The 16,307-nt window shown below is 61.3% G+C and overlaps 1 protein-coding gene across 1 annotated transcript; it reads right to left on the reverse strand.

Annotated features, from left to right (window-relative positions):
• Positions 1–1,317: 1,317 nt before the first annotated feature.
• Positions 1,318–11,351, reverse strand: AMN (amnion associated transmembrane protein). The gene is made up of 12 exons (XM_044230855.1): positions 11,277–11,351; positions 10,425–10,543; positions 10,273–10,317; positions 4,148–4,235; positions 3,797–4,014; positions 3,489–3,626; positions 3,246–3,354; positions 3,068–3,144; positions 2,687–2,864; positions 2,425–2,611; positions 2,034–2,127; positions 1,318–1,891 (listed from the first exon to the last, which is right to left on the reverse strand). Exons 1-12 carry the CDS (start codon positions 11,317–11,319, stop codon positions 1,802–1,804), a joined length of 1,386 nt encoding a protein of 461 aa, XP_044086790.1. The 5' UTR covers positions 11,320–11,351; the 3' UTR covers positions 1,318–1,801.
• Between the last annotated feature and the right edge of the window lie 4,956 nt (positions 11,352–16,307).

Below are 16,307 nucleotides of genomic sequence, written 5' to 3' on the forward strand. Positions count from 1 at the left end.
CTCTCTCTCTCACACACACACACACACACACAGGAATACTAGAACTCCAACTACGTGGACGGACCTAGAGGGCATCACGCAACGTGAACGAAGTCAGAGAAGAAACAAACGCCGCGTGCCCGACTCGCACGTGGGATCTAAAAAGCAAACAGAACCGAAGTGGCTCCAGGTGCAGAGCGCGCGGCCGCCGGGAGGGAGGCGGCGAGGGGTGCCGCAGGGGAGGGGAGGGAGGTACCATCTTCCAGCTGTAAAGTAAACTAAGACGGGGCTGTAGCGAGCGCACAGGGAGGAGAGTCCACGGCACGGCCACACTGTGGATGGTGACTGAGGGCGACCAGACTGTCCGCGGCCGCCACATCGGGGCCTGCTTCAGCCCACGAGGCTGAGCGAGGCGCTCTCTCGGGCCAAGGGCCAGACCACAGACACTGATACCTACCGCCAGGACGCCTCGGGGTAGCCCAGGACTTTGGGATGTCGGGGCAACAGCAACGTCGCCTTACCTCTAATGGGAATAAAATTTTAAATGGCCCTTGTGCCCCAAATGTATTCGATGCCATGCTTCGCCAGCTGCTGATTAAGGTCGCGCGTCTCGACCCCCTGGATGCAAGGGGAACAGCCTCGATGTTCCTACCAGGAACCCTGCCCTCAAAGAAACCAACAACCAAACCTCAGTCGTGGTCCAAAGAGATGCTCCCCCAAAGAATGATCTAGAAAAATCGATCAACGAGCCCCAGAGAGGGGAAAACAATATTGGAAATGGAATTCTCGGTTCAGTGAAAACAATTCTGCCTGGGACCAAATAATCCGGCCCTGCCTGACCCTAAAACGCCGATCGCCCACGGCTGGGCACGCATTCAGTCACCCGTCTGCTGAGAGGTCGGTAGCTCTGTGAACCAGTACTGAAGGGAAATACCAGTAAGGCCACCTTTCTTGTCCCACCTGCCCCAGACAGAAGCCTGGGAAACCCGTCGATGCATTTTTTGGGCATTTGGGGCATCTTTTCCCTCAAGTTTTTATTTAAATTCTAGTTACCATATTTGGTAAAATTGGTTTCAGGAGTAGAATTTAGTGATTCACCACTTACACACAACACCTGGTGCTCATCCCAACCGGTGCCCTCGATACCCATCCCCCACTGGCCCAGCCCCCACCCAGCTCTCCCCATCATCCCTGTCTGTTCTCCATCGCTAGGAGTTTCTTTTTTTCTTTTAAATATTTTTATTTATTTATTTGACAGAGAGAGATCACAAGTAGGCAGAGAAAAAGAGAGAGAGAGGGAGGCAGGCCCCCCGCTGAGCAGAGAGCCCGATGTGGGACTCGATCCCAGGACCCTGAGATCATTACCTGAGCCGAAGGCAGAGGCTTAACCCACTGAGCCACCCAGGCGCCCAATTGCTAGGAGTTTCTGATGGTTTACTTCCCTCTCGCTTTCGCCCTCAGGCATTTGAAGTGCACAATGGACCATCTGCGGTTTGGTATTTTATCCAGCTCCCCCCATCTCATGACTAGAATCTGATTTAGTCGGGGCTTGTATGTTTTCTCGCTGGACCGAGGCTTTCCGTTGTAGCAAGTCCTATTAGGAAAGACTGACCCCGGGGCGCCTGGGCGGCTCAGCTGGGCGGAGCGTCTGATTCTTGGTTCTGGCTCAGGTCCTGGTCTCAGGGTCCTAGGCCACCCTACCCTGGCCTGCCGGGGACAAGGAGCGTGGAGAAGGGGGCGGGGATCCCGCAAGGTCAGGGTCCCGGACATTTCACGGGGGTGGCGCAGGGCAGAAGCGAGGGTGGACTCGGCTCGCGGCCGCTCAGGCCTCTGCCTCTGCGAAAAGCGGGTTAACGAAGTAGCTGCGGCTGGTGCTGCTGTTTTCCAGCTTCGGCGCGGGAGGCTGCGGGTGCTGCGGGTGCGGAGAATCAAGGGGCGGGCGCAGTCAGGGGCGTGGGCGCCCAGCGCGGCCGCGGGGAGAACCGGTCCCCCTCCCGCCCCCTCACCGGCTCCCCCTCCCGCCCCCTCACCGGCTCCCCCTCCCGCCCCCTTACCGGCTCCGCGGAGCCCGCAGCGCCGAACGCCGGGTTGGAGAAGCCCAGGGGCGCCAGCCCCGGCCCGGGGGCCGCTCGGTCGCGCCCACTCCACCTGGGGAAGAGGGACGCACGTGAGCCCTCGGCGGCTCGGCCCCCACTCCCGCTACCTGACCCTCCGCCCCCTCCGCCTCGCGGGCCCCCTGGGCCTCAGGACCCCAGCGCACCCGCCCTGAGACCCCGCCCCGCGGCCCCCATTTCCGAGGCCCCGCCCCCGCGACCTGAGCCTCCGCCCGCGGCGGATCCGCCCCGCCCCGCGGCCCCTGAGCCACCGCCCCCCTGCCGGTCCGCGCGGCAGCCCGAGAGCCCACCGCCGCCGCCGGCCCCCGCGCCCGCAGCCCCGCCGGCGCACCTGAGCCTCCGAGCGCGGCGCAGCAGCAGCGCGCCCGCCGCCAGCGCCAGCAGCAGGAGCAGCGCGGCCGTCACTCCGCCGGCCAGCTCCGCGCGCAAACCCGCACCGTCCAGCCCCTCCGCCGAGCTGTCCCCGACAGGCGCGCCCGACTCCCGAGCTGTCGCCGACAGGATCCCAAGGGCTTCGCCTGCAACGGACGGCGCCGGCTCAGTCTCCGCCACGCCGGGGCGGGCCAGGGACCGGGAAAACGCACCGCGGTTACCGTGCTCGGCGACGTCCGCCAGGAGGGCGCGGGCCAGCCGTCGCGCCGTGCCCATCTCCGGCCGGGTCTCCGCCAGCACCACCTGGATCTCCGCGTCCTCCTCGGCGCCTGCGGTGTCGCGCGGTCGGGCCGGGCGCGGCACCTTGGACACGGCCACTTGCACCCCCTGGTACTGCGGCTGGGGACGGAGACAGGGTTGTCCCAGGGACTTCGCCCTCGGACCTGCGGGGGCCGCGGCGACAGGGACGAATGGTGGCCGGGTGCGCAGAGAGTGATCGCGTCAGTGAGGCAAAGTGGGGCCCCGGGGTCCCTGCGGGGAGAGGTCCCGGGCGGGGGCGGCGGCGGGTGGCAGGGCGAAGGTGGGGGGCGCGGCCCCATTACCAGGAAGGTTTGCAGCAGCCGCTCCCGGTACTGCTCCAGGTCAAAGGTGGGCCCGTGGGTCAGCGACACGATGGCTCCTGCGACGGGAGGGCACAGCACCATCAGGGAAACTGAGGCTGGGGGCGAGCCACGGTAGCTAGGCCGTCTCAGCAAACACGTGCCGGGAGGGGGCGCTCACCGCAGAGGTCGCAGCACTGGCCCTCGGGCCGGAGGGCGTCACGGCAGGCGGTCGGGGGGCAGCGACCGCCCAGGGGCTGGAGCAGGGCGGCGCAGATCCAGGGCTGCAGCTGGAGGAGGGCGTCGGTCAGCACGGAGGCGGGAAGGGCCAGACCGCAGCGGCAGAGGCCGGACGCCGGGCCCCCGCCCCGAGCGGACCCCCGCCCCGATCGGGCCCCCGCCAGGCGCTGCGGGCCCCACTCACCTCCGCGTTGCCGCAGACGCAGCCCGACCGCTCGGCGCAGGCCTCGGAGCCCACGCTCAGAGCGCCCGGCCCGTGGAAGCGCAGGCGGCCGGCGCGGGACGCCAGGAACGGCCCCAGGTCCTCGTCGCGCGTGAACGTCTGCGGGTGGCCGGGTCACGAGCGGCGCCGGCGTGGGGGGAGGGCAGCCTTTGAGCGCTCGGAACTCACGTGCGGGGCCCGGCAGGGGCGGCGGCGCGCCGGGAGGGGCAGTGCCCGGGCCGAGGCGCGGAGGGGAGACCCAAGCCCCGGCCCCGCGCGCGCCAGCTCACCTGGCCCAGAGCCCGGACGCTGCGGACGCGCGCGGGGCCGGGGATCGCGCCGAGGCCCACTCGGAAGGAGGCGTCGGACGGAAAGACGACGTCGTCGTGGCGGCAGGGCACGCGCTCGGCGTCCACGGAGAACAGGCCGCGCGCCGCGTCCCCGGAGCGCCACAGGCGGGGGTCGTGCCAGGAGAAGCGGTCGGGGTCGAGGAAGCGCGCGGGGGCGCCTGGGTGGGCGCGCGTCCCTGAGCTCCGCGGAAGGGCCGCCCCCAACCGGGCCCCGCCCAGACACGCCCCCGGGCAGGCCCCGCCCCGGTCACCTTCCCCGCCCCCCCAAGACCCCGCCCCGGGGCGCCTCACCTGTGCCACAGCCCTGGTCCCTGCTGGCGTCCTGGGCGCTGAAGCCAGCCCCCGAGGCCAGGACGAATTCCCCGTCCCGGGGCAGGAGCTGCGGGAAGCACAGGCGGAGGCTGCGCCTCGCGGTGACCCAAGGTGCCACAGGGTCCCGCGCCGGCCCCCGTGTTCCCGGGGAGGGGAGCTCAGGGTCTGGGGGCGCCTGGCCCTGGGGGCCTGAAGAGTTTGGCGCAGGGTGACACTAGGGCCACTGCCCTCTCCATCACCCCCGAGAAACTACAAACCAGGAACCCCAGCCTCGGAGGAGTGTGAAGGTGGCCCTGAACTGTGTGAGGGAGAGGGGGCAGGGGCAGGGAGCAGGGCTGTGACAGCAAGACAGCCCCACCCACAGGCGCAAGGGAGCCCTGGAGACAGACAGAGGCACCGCAGGAACTGGGGCCTGGACGCACAGGGCAAAGCCTGAACAAGAACTCGTTTTTGGAAAAGAACCAAAGGGGGTGAATCACTATACTGCACCCTCAAGTGATGTAGCACTGTATGTTAACTATACTGGAATTAAAATGAAAACTTAGGGATGCCTGGGTGGCTCAGCCGGTTAGGTGTCTGCCCCCGGCTGGGGTTCTGATCCCGGGGTCCTGGGATCAAGTCCTGCATGGGGGTCCCTGCTCCGTGGGGGAGTCTGTTTCTCCCTCTGCCTGTCGCTTCCCCTGCTCCTGCTCTTTCTGACAAGCAAATAAAAATCTTTTTTAAAAAATGAAAATTTAATAATAAAAAGAACCAAAGGGGGAAAATATAAATAAATTACAGAACGGGGAATAATTGAAAGGAAGAGCACACTAGGTGAGATAAACATGTGGACTGGTCCAGCTGGAGAACACCCACTGACTCACGGGTCCCCGCGGAGGGAGGGACTCTGCAGGGCAGAGCAGGAGAGAGTGCAGACCCCAGGGTTCCAAAATGCAGATACAAATGTGGGGGGGGTATTTGAAGCATCAAGGAGGATGCATTTTACAGGTGTGAAGAAAGCTGAGAAACCCCAAATGGAAAGGCGCCCCGCAGCGTGGGCAGCAAGAAGAATCACACCCAGAAGGCGGGCAGTGTGCTTAGGAACACCAGCGACACGAAGAACATTGTACAAGCTTCAGAGAGAACGCACAGATCACCCAGGAAAGAAAAAAACCTCAGAGGACAGGTTTCTCAGCAAGAACAACGGATGCACAAGACGGTGTGATGATTATTTCATGTATTAAAGGAGAAGAAGGGCCTATCAGGAATTTTATATCTGGCCAAAAGTCCATTCAAATGCGGGAGCACAAGGAAAGACCGCAGACGGCGGCAGAGACCTGCCCTGCAAACATGCTTGGAGGAAGAAGGAAAGAAATGGGAAAGAGACACACCTGAAGGACCTACTTGTTTGTGGGAAGACACGGACACTGAGAAGCTTAAGAAATTAAAAGGATGGGGCGCCTGAGTGGCTCAGTGGATTAAGCCGCTCCCTTCGGCTCAGGTCATGATCTCAGGGTCCTGGGATCGAGTCCCGCATCGGGCTCTCTGCTCAGCGGGGAGCCTGCTTCCCTCTCTCTCTCTCTGTCTGCCTCTCTGCCTACTTGTGATCTCTATCTGTCAAATAAATAAATAAAATCTTTTTAAAAAAAATGAAAAGGACTGCCAGACTTGAAATATACCAATTTCTAGAAAAATTCAAAATGTCAAAATCGACACAAGAAGCAGAGAATTTAAATAGACCAGCAAGCACTAACGAAGTCACAGCGTCCGTGGGCTTCCGGCAGCAATGCTGGTACACGCGAAGCACACTGCGCTCTCAGGGAACAACTGATTTCTTCTCACAGAAGTTGTTCTGGGAAACAGAAAGAGAGTGAAGATTGCCCAGGCCATTTCATGAGGCCTGCGGTGATCTTGATTCCAAAAGCAGATGAAGAAAAACTGTGTGTTCGTTCTACTTATAAATGGAGATGCAAAAAAAAAAAAAAATCCCCAATAAAATATTTGCTGATCAGGGGCACCTGGGTGGCGCAGTCAGTTGAGGGTCCCAATCTTGGCTTTCACTCAGGCCGTGATCTCAGGGTCGTGGGATCGAGTCCCGCACGATCAGCAGGGAGTCTGCTTGGGATTCTCCCTCCCCTTCTGCCCCACGCACTCACGCATTCTCTCTCTAAAATAAAGAAATAAATCTAAATTTAAAAAAATAAATCTTTAAAAATATATATAAACTGACTAGATCCACTAGTGTATTTTACAAATGCAGGTGATCATGGGGTTCCCGTCCAAGGACTGCTCCCCACCCTACTTCCTAGTGGTACGTATGATGATGTCCCAGCAGATGGCAGCGAGGAGTCCCGTGCCCACATGATCAGCGTCCTAGGGCAGAGGGAAGTCAGGTGTCTTGCAGAGGGGGCCCTGCTCGGACCTGCACCTACAGGAAGGTCCCAGGACAGTGGTCACAAGGACAATTCAACCTCAGAAAACCTCACTAAAAGGCTAAAAGGAGGGAGGGGGACAATCGTATCTCACTTGATGTAAAACAAACAAAAAACACCAGAGAAGTCCAACAAACCTATTTATAATTTTTTTAAAGAAGCTGCTAGCAGGGGTGCCTGGGTGGCTCAGTGAGTTAAAGCCGCTGCCTTCGGCTCAGGTCACGATCCTGGGGTCCTGGGATCAAGCCCCGCGTCGGGCTCTCTGCTCAGCGGGGAGCCTGCTTCACTCTCTCTCTCTCTCTGCCTACTTGTGATCTGTCTGTCAAATAAATAAATAAAATCTTTTAAAAAAATCTTTAAAAAAATAATAAAAATAAAGAAGCTGCTAGCAGGCTAGTAATAGAATTTCCAAAATTTAATAAAGTTTTTGTACCAAAACCCTGCAGCAATCATTACACTCAATGGAGAAACATAACCCGCGTTCTCTTCCACGTTGGAACAAGATACAGATGCCCCTTTTATCACTTTTGTTCAACCTAGGGGGAGGGATCCTGGACAATGTTATATATTTTTAAAGATTTCTTTATTTTATAAAGAGAGTGGGAAGGGAGGGGTAGTGGAAGAGGGGAGAGAGAATCCCAAGCAGACTCCCCGCTGGGCGTGGAGCCTGACACAGGGCTCGATCCCATGACCCTGAGATCATGACCTGAGCCAAAACCAAGAGTCTGACGCTTAACCAACTACACCGCCCAGGCACCCCCTGGACAATGCTCTTTGGAAAGAAAAAGAAATTAAAGGAGTTAGGACTGGAAGGAAGGAGGAACAACTCTCATCATTCATAAAAATAAATAACTAGAACAAACACATGATTTTGTAAAAACATTGTACCGTTCACAATAGAAACCACATTACAAAGTGTTAATGAGTGGCCCGAGCTGTGTAAGACCTGTACGGTGACCACTCGAAAGCTCTAGTTTTGGGCGCCTGGGTGGCTCAGTGGGGTGAAGCCTCTGCCTTCGGCTCAGGTCCTGATCCCAGGGTCCTGGGATCAAGCCGTGCATCAGGCTCTCTGCTCAGCGGGAAGCCTGCTTCCTCCTCTCTCTCTGCCTGCCTCTCTGCCTCCTTGTGATCTCTGTCTGTCAAATAAATAAATAAATAAATACTCTTAAAAAAAAAAAAAGAAAGAAAACTCTAGTTTCGACTTTTATGATGGATAGTATGAAACATTTGCCGAGAAATTCACAGCCTGATGGTATAAAGCGAGTGTTCATTCCCAAACAAAACTCCAGGGTTTCATTGCGGCTATTTCCTGACAAAAGTACCCTCCAGTTTCTCCACGACAGTCCGATCTGCAAAGAACTAGTTGGCCTTGGAGTGAAGAGCAGACGGGAGAGTTGCCCCAGGGGGTGAGGACCGCTTGGTGACTGCAGGAACAGGCAAAGGGACACCCGGGACGGCTGAGCCGCAGCCAAGGGGCGAGGCTGGTGGCTTGGAGGAAGACATCAGAAACTGGGCTTATTCTAAGGAGAAGAATAAAGCCGGTTCTCTAGCTAGTGTCCCACACAAGCATGTGCCCCGATGGCAGAACTGTGACATAATCACTTATTAGACATATGCTCGGCTATGACTGTGACTCAGCAGCAGCGAAGGGATTCTCAAAACACCACAAACACCCCTATAAGGCAGCTGACTTTGCATCACAGATTATAATGAGACTCGCATTTGGACAGCGGGGGATGGAAAGAAGGGCCAGATAGAGGGACCTGTCAGGAAATGAATGAATGAATGAATGACTCCTTTAATAGCCTCAAGCTCTTCGGAAGGAGACCATGAAAGTAACAGTCAGCAGAGAAGGGCCCCAGGCCCCCACCCCAACTGACTCCCCGCTCAAGGGTCCACACCTGCTCTGGATGCCCCCCTTCCTGTTCTGGGCTGCTGCCTGCCTGGTTGCCACAGTTAGGCAGGGGCAGGGGGAGTGGGCCCTGGACCCAGCTGCCCCCCTATGCCTCCCTGGGCTCCTTCACCTAGCTGCTGCTCCCTTCCGTACCTTAGTCTCTGTGTTGGACAGAAAGGGCATCTATACCCCGGATCTGCCAGGATCGGGACCCCCAGGATCTGCCTAATGCCCCCTGCCAAGGCAGACTGCTCTGGCTCTCAGGGAGGGGCAGGGGTCCCTTGCACTGACTTGTCCTGCCCCATGAGTGTCCAGGTCCCACCATTATTGGCGCTTTTGGAAACCATCCACTAACCAAGATACCTTGGGGAGTGGAAATAAGACCTGGGGTCCCCAGATCCCGCATCTGGGAAGACCTTGGATGGTACTGGGGCCACTGGATGCCTCCCCACATCATGCCCACCCACACAAGGTCCAGTGGCCGCTAGTTGAGGACCTCAACCCTGGCACCCACACCCAGAGCCCCTGCCCCCAGCTCCACCCTGCTCGGACCAGCAACCCTCACATCAGTCACACCGTGCTGTCAGGTCCGCTGTTGACAGGACAATGGTCAACCCAGAGGACAGTGGGCGCTATGTTGGCACTTAACTAGGAGAGGACTCGGAGACCCTGGGGTCCCGGAAAATGACACTTTAAATCAGGGAGTGGTGAGCCTTTCTGCAAAGGCCTAGGCAGTAAATCCATTAGGCTCTGAGGGCCACACAGACTCCCTCATGGCCACTGAACTGTGCTTTGTAGCATGACAGCGGCCATAGATGCTAGTGACTGAATGGGGAGGGGAGCTGTGTGCTAATAAAACTTTATTTATGGACATTGAAGTTTGAATTCTATATTTCCTAGGCCATGAAAGTATTCATCTTTTGGCTTTTTTCCTCCAACCATTTAAAAGTTTCAAAACCATTCCTGGGGGCACCTGGGTGGCTCAGTGGGTTAAGCCTCTGCCTTTGGCTCAGGTCATGATCCCAGGGTTCTGGGATCGAGTCCTGCATCGGGCTCTCTGCTCAGCAGGGAGACTGCTTCCCCCTCTCTCTGCCTGCATCTCTGCCTACCTGTGATCTCTCTCTCTCTGTCAAATAAATAAATAAAATCTTTAAAAAAAGAAAAAAGCAGCTATTCCTAGCTCTGGCCATGCAGCTGCATTAGGCCAGTAAGTAGCCTGCTGACCCCCCCTTTCACAGATCATGGGAAAAAAGACCCAGTCCTTTTCAGAGCCTTTAACACAGCCTGAAAGCTCCAGGCAAGTAGGTGGCTTCTCCCAGATTTGCCCAGATTTGTTGGTCTTGGAGCCTCTTTTACCTTCTAATTCCCACCATTCTCTGAAACACCAGTGTCCCCTGAAGCAGTTTGAGAGAAAGACCCTTGAGATTTCTGATGGGGGGTTTTAGGTACCAGGACACAGAAAGGGTTTGGGAAGTAGAGTGGGGGAAGGGTTTTTCCTGGAGCGAAACTTAGAGAAGACTGACTTCTGGGGGCTGGAGGCCAGAAACAGAGGGAATCGGGGAGAGGAGAAGCCTCTGAACCTCTTTCCAAGGCTGGGGCACAGCCTGAGCTGGGACCAAGGTGTCTGCCTCCGAATTTGCCCGAACCTCCCAGAAGCCCCTCCAGAGGACAAAGGCTCAAGGTCTTCACGGTTTCCCAGGCAGGTTGGGGCCGATCTCAAGGCAAGAAAGGGGCTTCCAGACGACCAGGAGGGACCACCAGCCCCCTCCCACCCGGGTCTCAGCCACAGCCCCCCTCACCATGTCCGAGATGCTGTGACCTTCTCGCACCAGGACTGACACCAGCTGCAGGAAGAAGTGGGTTGGCTAGCGGCCCCCCTTTGCCTGTCCCGAAACCCCGGCCACGTGAGTCCCCATCCCGAGCCCCCCAGGGAGGCGTGTGGGGAAGGAACCTTGTTTGCGGGGAACTCGACGGCGGCGCCCGCGCACGGGGTTCTGTTCTGGCTCCAGTTGGCGGCGGCTTCAAAGTCCGTACTGGGAATCCAGAGTTTGTAGGCGGCCTGGGTCAGCGCTGGGGACGGGCAGGACTGAGTGCTCTCGCCTCCGACGCGCCCACCCCCCGGGCAGAGGGAAGATTGGGCCCGGAGCCCGCGCCCGTGGGGTCGCCAGGGCGGCCCAGACCCTGCAGGAGCCCCGCCTCGGTGCTGACGAACTCCTACCCGACCTGCGGCGCCCGCCCCCGCGTGCCCCCTCCAGGACGCCCGCCCCATCGCCTCCTCGCCCCGCCCCCAGTTTGCCCGTCGCTGGAGCAGGGGGCAAGGGCAGGGACGACAGAGGGACGGAGGTGAAGGGGGTAGCGGAGGCCTCGGCCCGGCAGAAGGGGCCGGAGGGGGTCTCTGGTTGGGAGCTGTGTCCCGAGGGAACCGCGAGGGGCTAAGAGAGGGGCAAGGGCGGGGTTGCAGTTTTCAAGCTCCCGGGCCTCGGGGGCGAGCACCGAGGACGCGCGTCGGCCGCGGTGCCGAGGGCGAGGATCCGCGCGCCGTCGGGGACGGGGAAACCGAGTCAGCTTTGGAGCCCGCGCCCTCCCGCGCGCAGTCGCTGCGGTAGCCAGGAACGGGGGACGCTGCGCACCTCGAACCGACCCCGGCGCCCGAGGGCAGGGCCGAGCCCGGATGGGGGTGGGGTCTGGCCGGGGGTCTTCGCCTCCCCCAGGCCCGGGAGCCTCTCCAGCTCCCGCCGCCCGCCCGGGGCGAGCCGAGGCCCTCCCGCCGCCTCGGGGCCCCGCCGGGGCGCCCCCCGCTTACCCAGCAGCTGCAGCCCCAGGAGGGCCCGGCCCAGCGCGCCCATCCCGCCGCGCTCCCGCGTCGCCTCCCGGAGACTTTGCCCCGCGGGGCCCACCTGACCCGGCGGGGCGGGGCGGGGCGGGGCGGGGCGGGGCGGGGCGGGGCGGGGCGGCCGGGCGGTTACACATTTACGCCCCCTCCCCCCCCCGCGCCCCCCAGGCGCCCGCCGGACTCGCTCCCGCCCAGCACGCTCAGCCCTCCGGGACCTGAGGACCTTGGGCGCCCCGGAAGAGGAGCTTGTCGCGACCCCCGGCTCCGGGACGAGGGTGTGGTGGGGGCGGGGTGGTGACCATCCTCCGGCTTCGCTGCCGTCCTGACCCCGTGCGGCCGGGGCCCGGTGCCCGCCCTCCTGCCTGCGCCGCGGACGGTGGCGGACGGGTTGCGCGGCGCGAGCCCCGTGGATGGACACAGGCCCAGCGGCTGCCAGCGGCGCGGGGTGAGTGGCGGGGGGCGCGCACCTGTCAGCGCGGGAGGAGCAGGAGTTTGGGGGCTGGAGACCGAACACAGGAACGCCCGCGAGCTGAGGGATGGAGGGAGGAGGAGGGCGGGGCGGGGCAGGTGCTGCGAGGGTGGTGGGGACGGTGGGGACGGTGGGGACGGATGGGGACGGACGGGGGAGGGGGGAGAGCGGGTGGGGGGGAAGCGTGTCGGAAAGCGTGGAAGGCGGAAAAACCATGGTGCTCGGATAAATGGGCGGTTGCTGGTAGGTGTCCGGTGGGTTTTGTTGAGCGGGTGGCGGGGAGAAAAGGGGGTGGATTCTGGCTGATGAGTGGCCCCTAGAGGAGGCTGCAGGGTGGACCCGTGGGTGAACAGGATTTCGATGAACTGGGTAGCAGGTTAGTGGCGGGATGGCTGGTGCGTGGACGGGAGCCTGGCTGGATCGATGGATGGACAGATGGACAGGTGGCCCGCCGGTGCAGGGGGTGCCGGGGGCATGGGGCTGGGTGGGTGGTGGTGAGGCAGGGAGGACGGCTTGGTGAGGGACCGGCCGGCGGAGGGCAGGCGGGTGGGTGCCCAGACTCGCACAGCAAACCCGGGGATGGACGGGGATACGGGTGGGGCGTAGTGAATGGATGCGCGGGGAGAGGGTGACCTGTGGGTGACGGGGTGGGCAGATGGCGTCTTCCTGGTCCTGGCTGATGGCAAGGGGCGGAGTGGGCCCCTGCGTCCAGGACGAGCTGGTCAGGGGAGAGCGACTGCGGGACGGGGGATGGGCACGCGTGTGGACGTGGACGACTATGGGTACTACCCATGGGAGGGCCACGACTTAGCCTTCGGGCTCCCTGGCAGCTTCCTTTCTCCTGGTTACCCTGCCCTCTCCTATGTCCCTGCCCCTCCCCTGCAGACCCCTGGAATTAGACCCATCGCTGGGGCTGGTCTTTGCATCTCCCCCGCAGCTGATATTTCTTCCAAGGAGGGTGGGACCTGCCCCTGGGAAGGGGCAGGACTTCTCTGACTGGGACTGAGGAGGGAGGACACAAGCTTGTACCACCCCTCAGCCCAGGAGGGTGTGGGCACCTGCTCTCGGGGGTCTTCCTGGCCCTGGAGTTTGGCCTTGTCTGCCTTTCGGGCTGATGGGAAGCTCCCTCCTCCGAGGAAGCCTCGATCAGGAATAGAGGGGCTCTTTGGGGTCACGTCTGTTTTGCCCCCTTGTCTTGCTTTTCTCTGGGAAGTAGGCAGGTCTGTGGACTGGGCCTTCTTGGGACTCCACTAGGGTGTCTGGCTCTGCTCCCCTCACCTCCTCCCACTACCCTACTTGTGACTTTGTTCAAGCCGGAGAGCCAGGAGGCTCAGCAAGCTTCACTCCCAGGGCCCAGAGCACCGTAGCCGAGCCTGGAAGGCCAGGCAGGTCTTTCCAAGGCTCCTTTCTCCCAACTCAGAAAGTGGATGGCACTGAGGCCAAGGTCCAAAAGAGGCTCTAGAGGGTGAGGTGGCTGGACCGTGGGGAAATGGAATTTTCGGACCCCTCCCGCTCCAGCTGTACAGGCCATTCCCGGAGAGACGGTGCTGTCTGAACAGGGCAGCAAGACTGCCCTGGAAGCGGTGGTGGTGAAGCCAGGACACAGAGGCGGTCACAGCTGTAGCCCCCAGTGTGGGTGGTGGACGGAAGGAAGGTGGCAGAACAGGAGGAGTTGGGGCCCGCGGGCCATGAGATAGTGGCATCCATCTCCCCAGCCTGAAGGGGGCGTCCTTGAGCAGCAGCTGGACATGGGCCCAGATGTGTCCAGCTATCAGAGGGTGGCCCAGAATGGAGCCCATGCTGAGGTAGGAGACAGGCAGCAGTCCTGGTCCAGACCTGCCCAAGAGCCTCTGGGACACCTCAGGAGTAAAGACACGATGCAGGGCATGGCTGGACTGTGCTGCAGGTGCCCTGTGCACACAGAAGGCCCCAAACTGCACGCACACGTGCCCTGGGTACCCAGGTATGCACATGGGCACACACTTTGGAATTGGTCGAGACCTCAACTGGAAGTAGCAGAAATGCAAAGTCCCAAGGTGAGTTTGTTCCAGTAACCAGGAAATACCATGAAGCATCTGCTTCAGGCAAGGCTGGATCCAGGGACCAGCCAAGCTCTTGGTCTCTGGGTCTGTGTCTCAGTCTCACTCTGACTTGGCTTGACTGCCCTCGCTGGATTGGTTCCGCTCTGTGCACAACCCCCTCCAGGTGGCAGGAAAGATGGCCTGGGAAAACTGGACCCCACACCTCCCTGACTAGGCCGCTGTGCATGGTCTCAGCGAGGCCTCTAATCGGTTCCTGTTTCCAAGGCAGCACCAACACCATGGCGCAGGGTTGCGGAGCTCTGGCGGGCCACCTCAGCCCTCCTCTAGTGTGAGGGTGTGCCGCCCCGGGGGTCCCCACCCAGACTTGCAGAGCCATGGGAATCACCGCCTTCCTACTCCTCCTCCCCCTCCCTTCTCTACAGCTGTGGAAATGGATCCCGCCCCAAGAACAGTCAGCGGCTCTTTCACCCCTAGCTTTGTCCCTGATCTGCTGTGTGACCTTGCGAAGTCTCCTGCACATCTCTGGGCCTTCATGTCTCTCTCCAGTGAGCACGATTCTCTTCCTGCACAGGGAAAAGAGGGGTGAGGTGGGGGCCATGGGACGATGGGGGTGGAGCCCCTCTTGGCAGGATTTCCCCTTCAAGACTCCGGTCTCTGCATGAAGTCACCTCTCCAGAAAGGCCATCCTGGACCCCCCCCCCCCCACTGTCATCATCCTCTGTCCTGGGGCCGACTAGGTACTTCCTGGAGCACAGGGGCTGCCCCACAAATATGTATGCGAGGAAGGGATGGCTGGCATTCCCCAGAGGCCGGGCTGTCACCTGCAGGGCCTGGGGGTCTCAGAATAGTCCCCGCCCCTGACCTGGCCTCTCCTCTGTGCGCAGTCTTGGGGCTGGGCGTGGAGGGCCGGGAGGCGGCACCCTGGACCTGCTGTGGGCTGGGGGTTGGGAGATGTACGCGCCACACCGTGCTGAGGGAGGGCTCGGAAGGAGCACGGATCGGGGGAGCCAGAGCGCGTGGTGACCAGGAGGGAGCCACTAGGGCCAGGTGGCTGGGGCGGGCCTCTGGGAGGAGGTGCCACTGCAGACAGCGTGTGATACCCGCCCCCCTGCACTTCCACTGCCTGGGAGGACCCAGCAGGCCAAGGCAGCACAGTGTCCACCGCCAGGCCAGTGGCCACAGTGGCTGAGACCACGTCCTCCGAGCCCCAAGAGCGCTTTTCCCCGGGCCTCGCGCCACCCGTGCCACCCGAAGGCCAAACATGCCTAGCCCCACCGCCAGCCGCCTGCCCTGCCCACCCCTGCCCTGCAGCCCGGGGGAGGGGAGTCCTGGTGTGGGCCTCTGAGTTCTGCCTTCCTCCAAGGCCAGCCCTGGGGGTCAAGGCGCAGACCTCCTCTGCGGACCTTCCGTTGGCCTCGTCGCCACGGTGGCATTGGTCACAGATCCCTCCGGGTCAGGACTTAGATTACGTTCGTGTCCACTTGCAGGAAACCCGCACTTTACACCGAGCGACCCCATCTCTAGGTCTTCACCCATCTGGGGTGCCGGGAGCGTCCTACAGGGTGAACTGCAGTCCTGGGAGACCAGCAGAGCGCAAGGAGGTTCTCCTGGGGGCGCCACCCCCCTCCCCCGAACTCCATGTTCTCACTTGAAAGCAACCCCGGAGACCAGGCATCTCTGACCAAGCGCAGTCATGCAGCGGCCTCGGGCATTTTTCCGGGTTTGGTCCTCGGCCTGTGTGGGACGGTCCTGCGGCCGTGTGGAGTGACCACAGGCCAGCAGCATGGTGGGCCTCCGTGCGCTCCCACACCTCCGTGCCCAGTGAGTTCCAGCTCGTCCTCGGAAGTCCTGGTTGGAAGGGTTTGGGACACAGGGGCCCCACGCCGTCCCCCAGGGTCTCAGGGCTCCCAGTGCTCTGCCAGGCGCCCTCTCTGCTCCCAACTCACCAGGAGAGCCGGGCTGCCCCCAGTGCTGACTCCGGGGACCCAGGCCAAGGCTGTGCTGCCACACTCAGTCCTGGGAGCAGTCCGGGCTCCGGTGGGGGAGCTGCTCCGAGCCCCCCAGCTGTCACTGCTGTGCTCTCTGCTGCTGGATGGCGCCGGATCCACCGCAGCCTCCACCTGGGGTCCCCACGGGCGCCTCTGGCTCAGTGCAACCAGCAGGGGGCGCTCTTCTTCCCAGGTGTACGGCTCACTTCCCTTTCTGCACAACTCAGAAAAAAACTCCGAAAGGCTGAAAGAAAAGTGTCCAGTTTCTGGAATTCTGGCTGAGTGCAGCTCCTCCGAAGGAGCAGGAAAACCCCGAGTCCATGTGGCTCCGTGCCTGCCCTGCCCACAGAGCCATCCATGCTGTTGGTCTGGGCTGTCCTCAGGGGGTCTAGCTTCCATGGGGGGGTGGGCACCGGCAGCGTCGCTCAGGGTCCCTGGTGTGGTTGAGGCCACAGTGGGAGCCCAGACCTGAGTGTCAGAGAGACGGTGGCACGCAAGCCTC

The sequence above is a fragment of the Neovison vison genome, chromosome 13 (genome assembly GCF_020171115.1).
Source record: "Neovison vison isolate M4711 chromosome 13, ASM_NN_V1, whole genome shotgun sequence".
NCBI classification, from domain to species: Eukaryota; Metazoa; Chordata; class Mammalia; order Carnivora; family Mustelidae; genus Neogale; species Neogale vison.

Excerpts from the sequence above, each read along its gene's own strand:
- AMN (XM_044230855.1), bottom strand. The coding sequence starts at position 11,319 with ATGGGCGCGCTGGGCCGGGCCCTCCTGGGGCTGCAGCTGCTGG. Across the intron at positions 10,318-10,424 it reads TCGAGTTCCCCGCAAACAAG|CTGGTGTCAGTCCTGGTGCG; the intron begins GTTCCTTCCCCA and ends TTCTTCCTGCAG. Across the intron at positions 4,236-10,272 it reads GTCACAGCATCTCGGACATG|CTCCTGCCCCGGGACGGGGA; the intron begins GTGAGGGGGGCT and ends TGCTTCCCGCAG.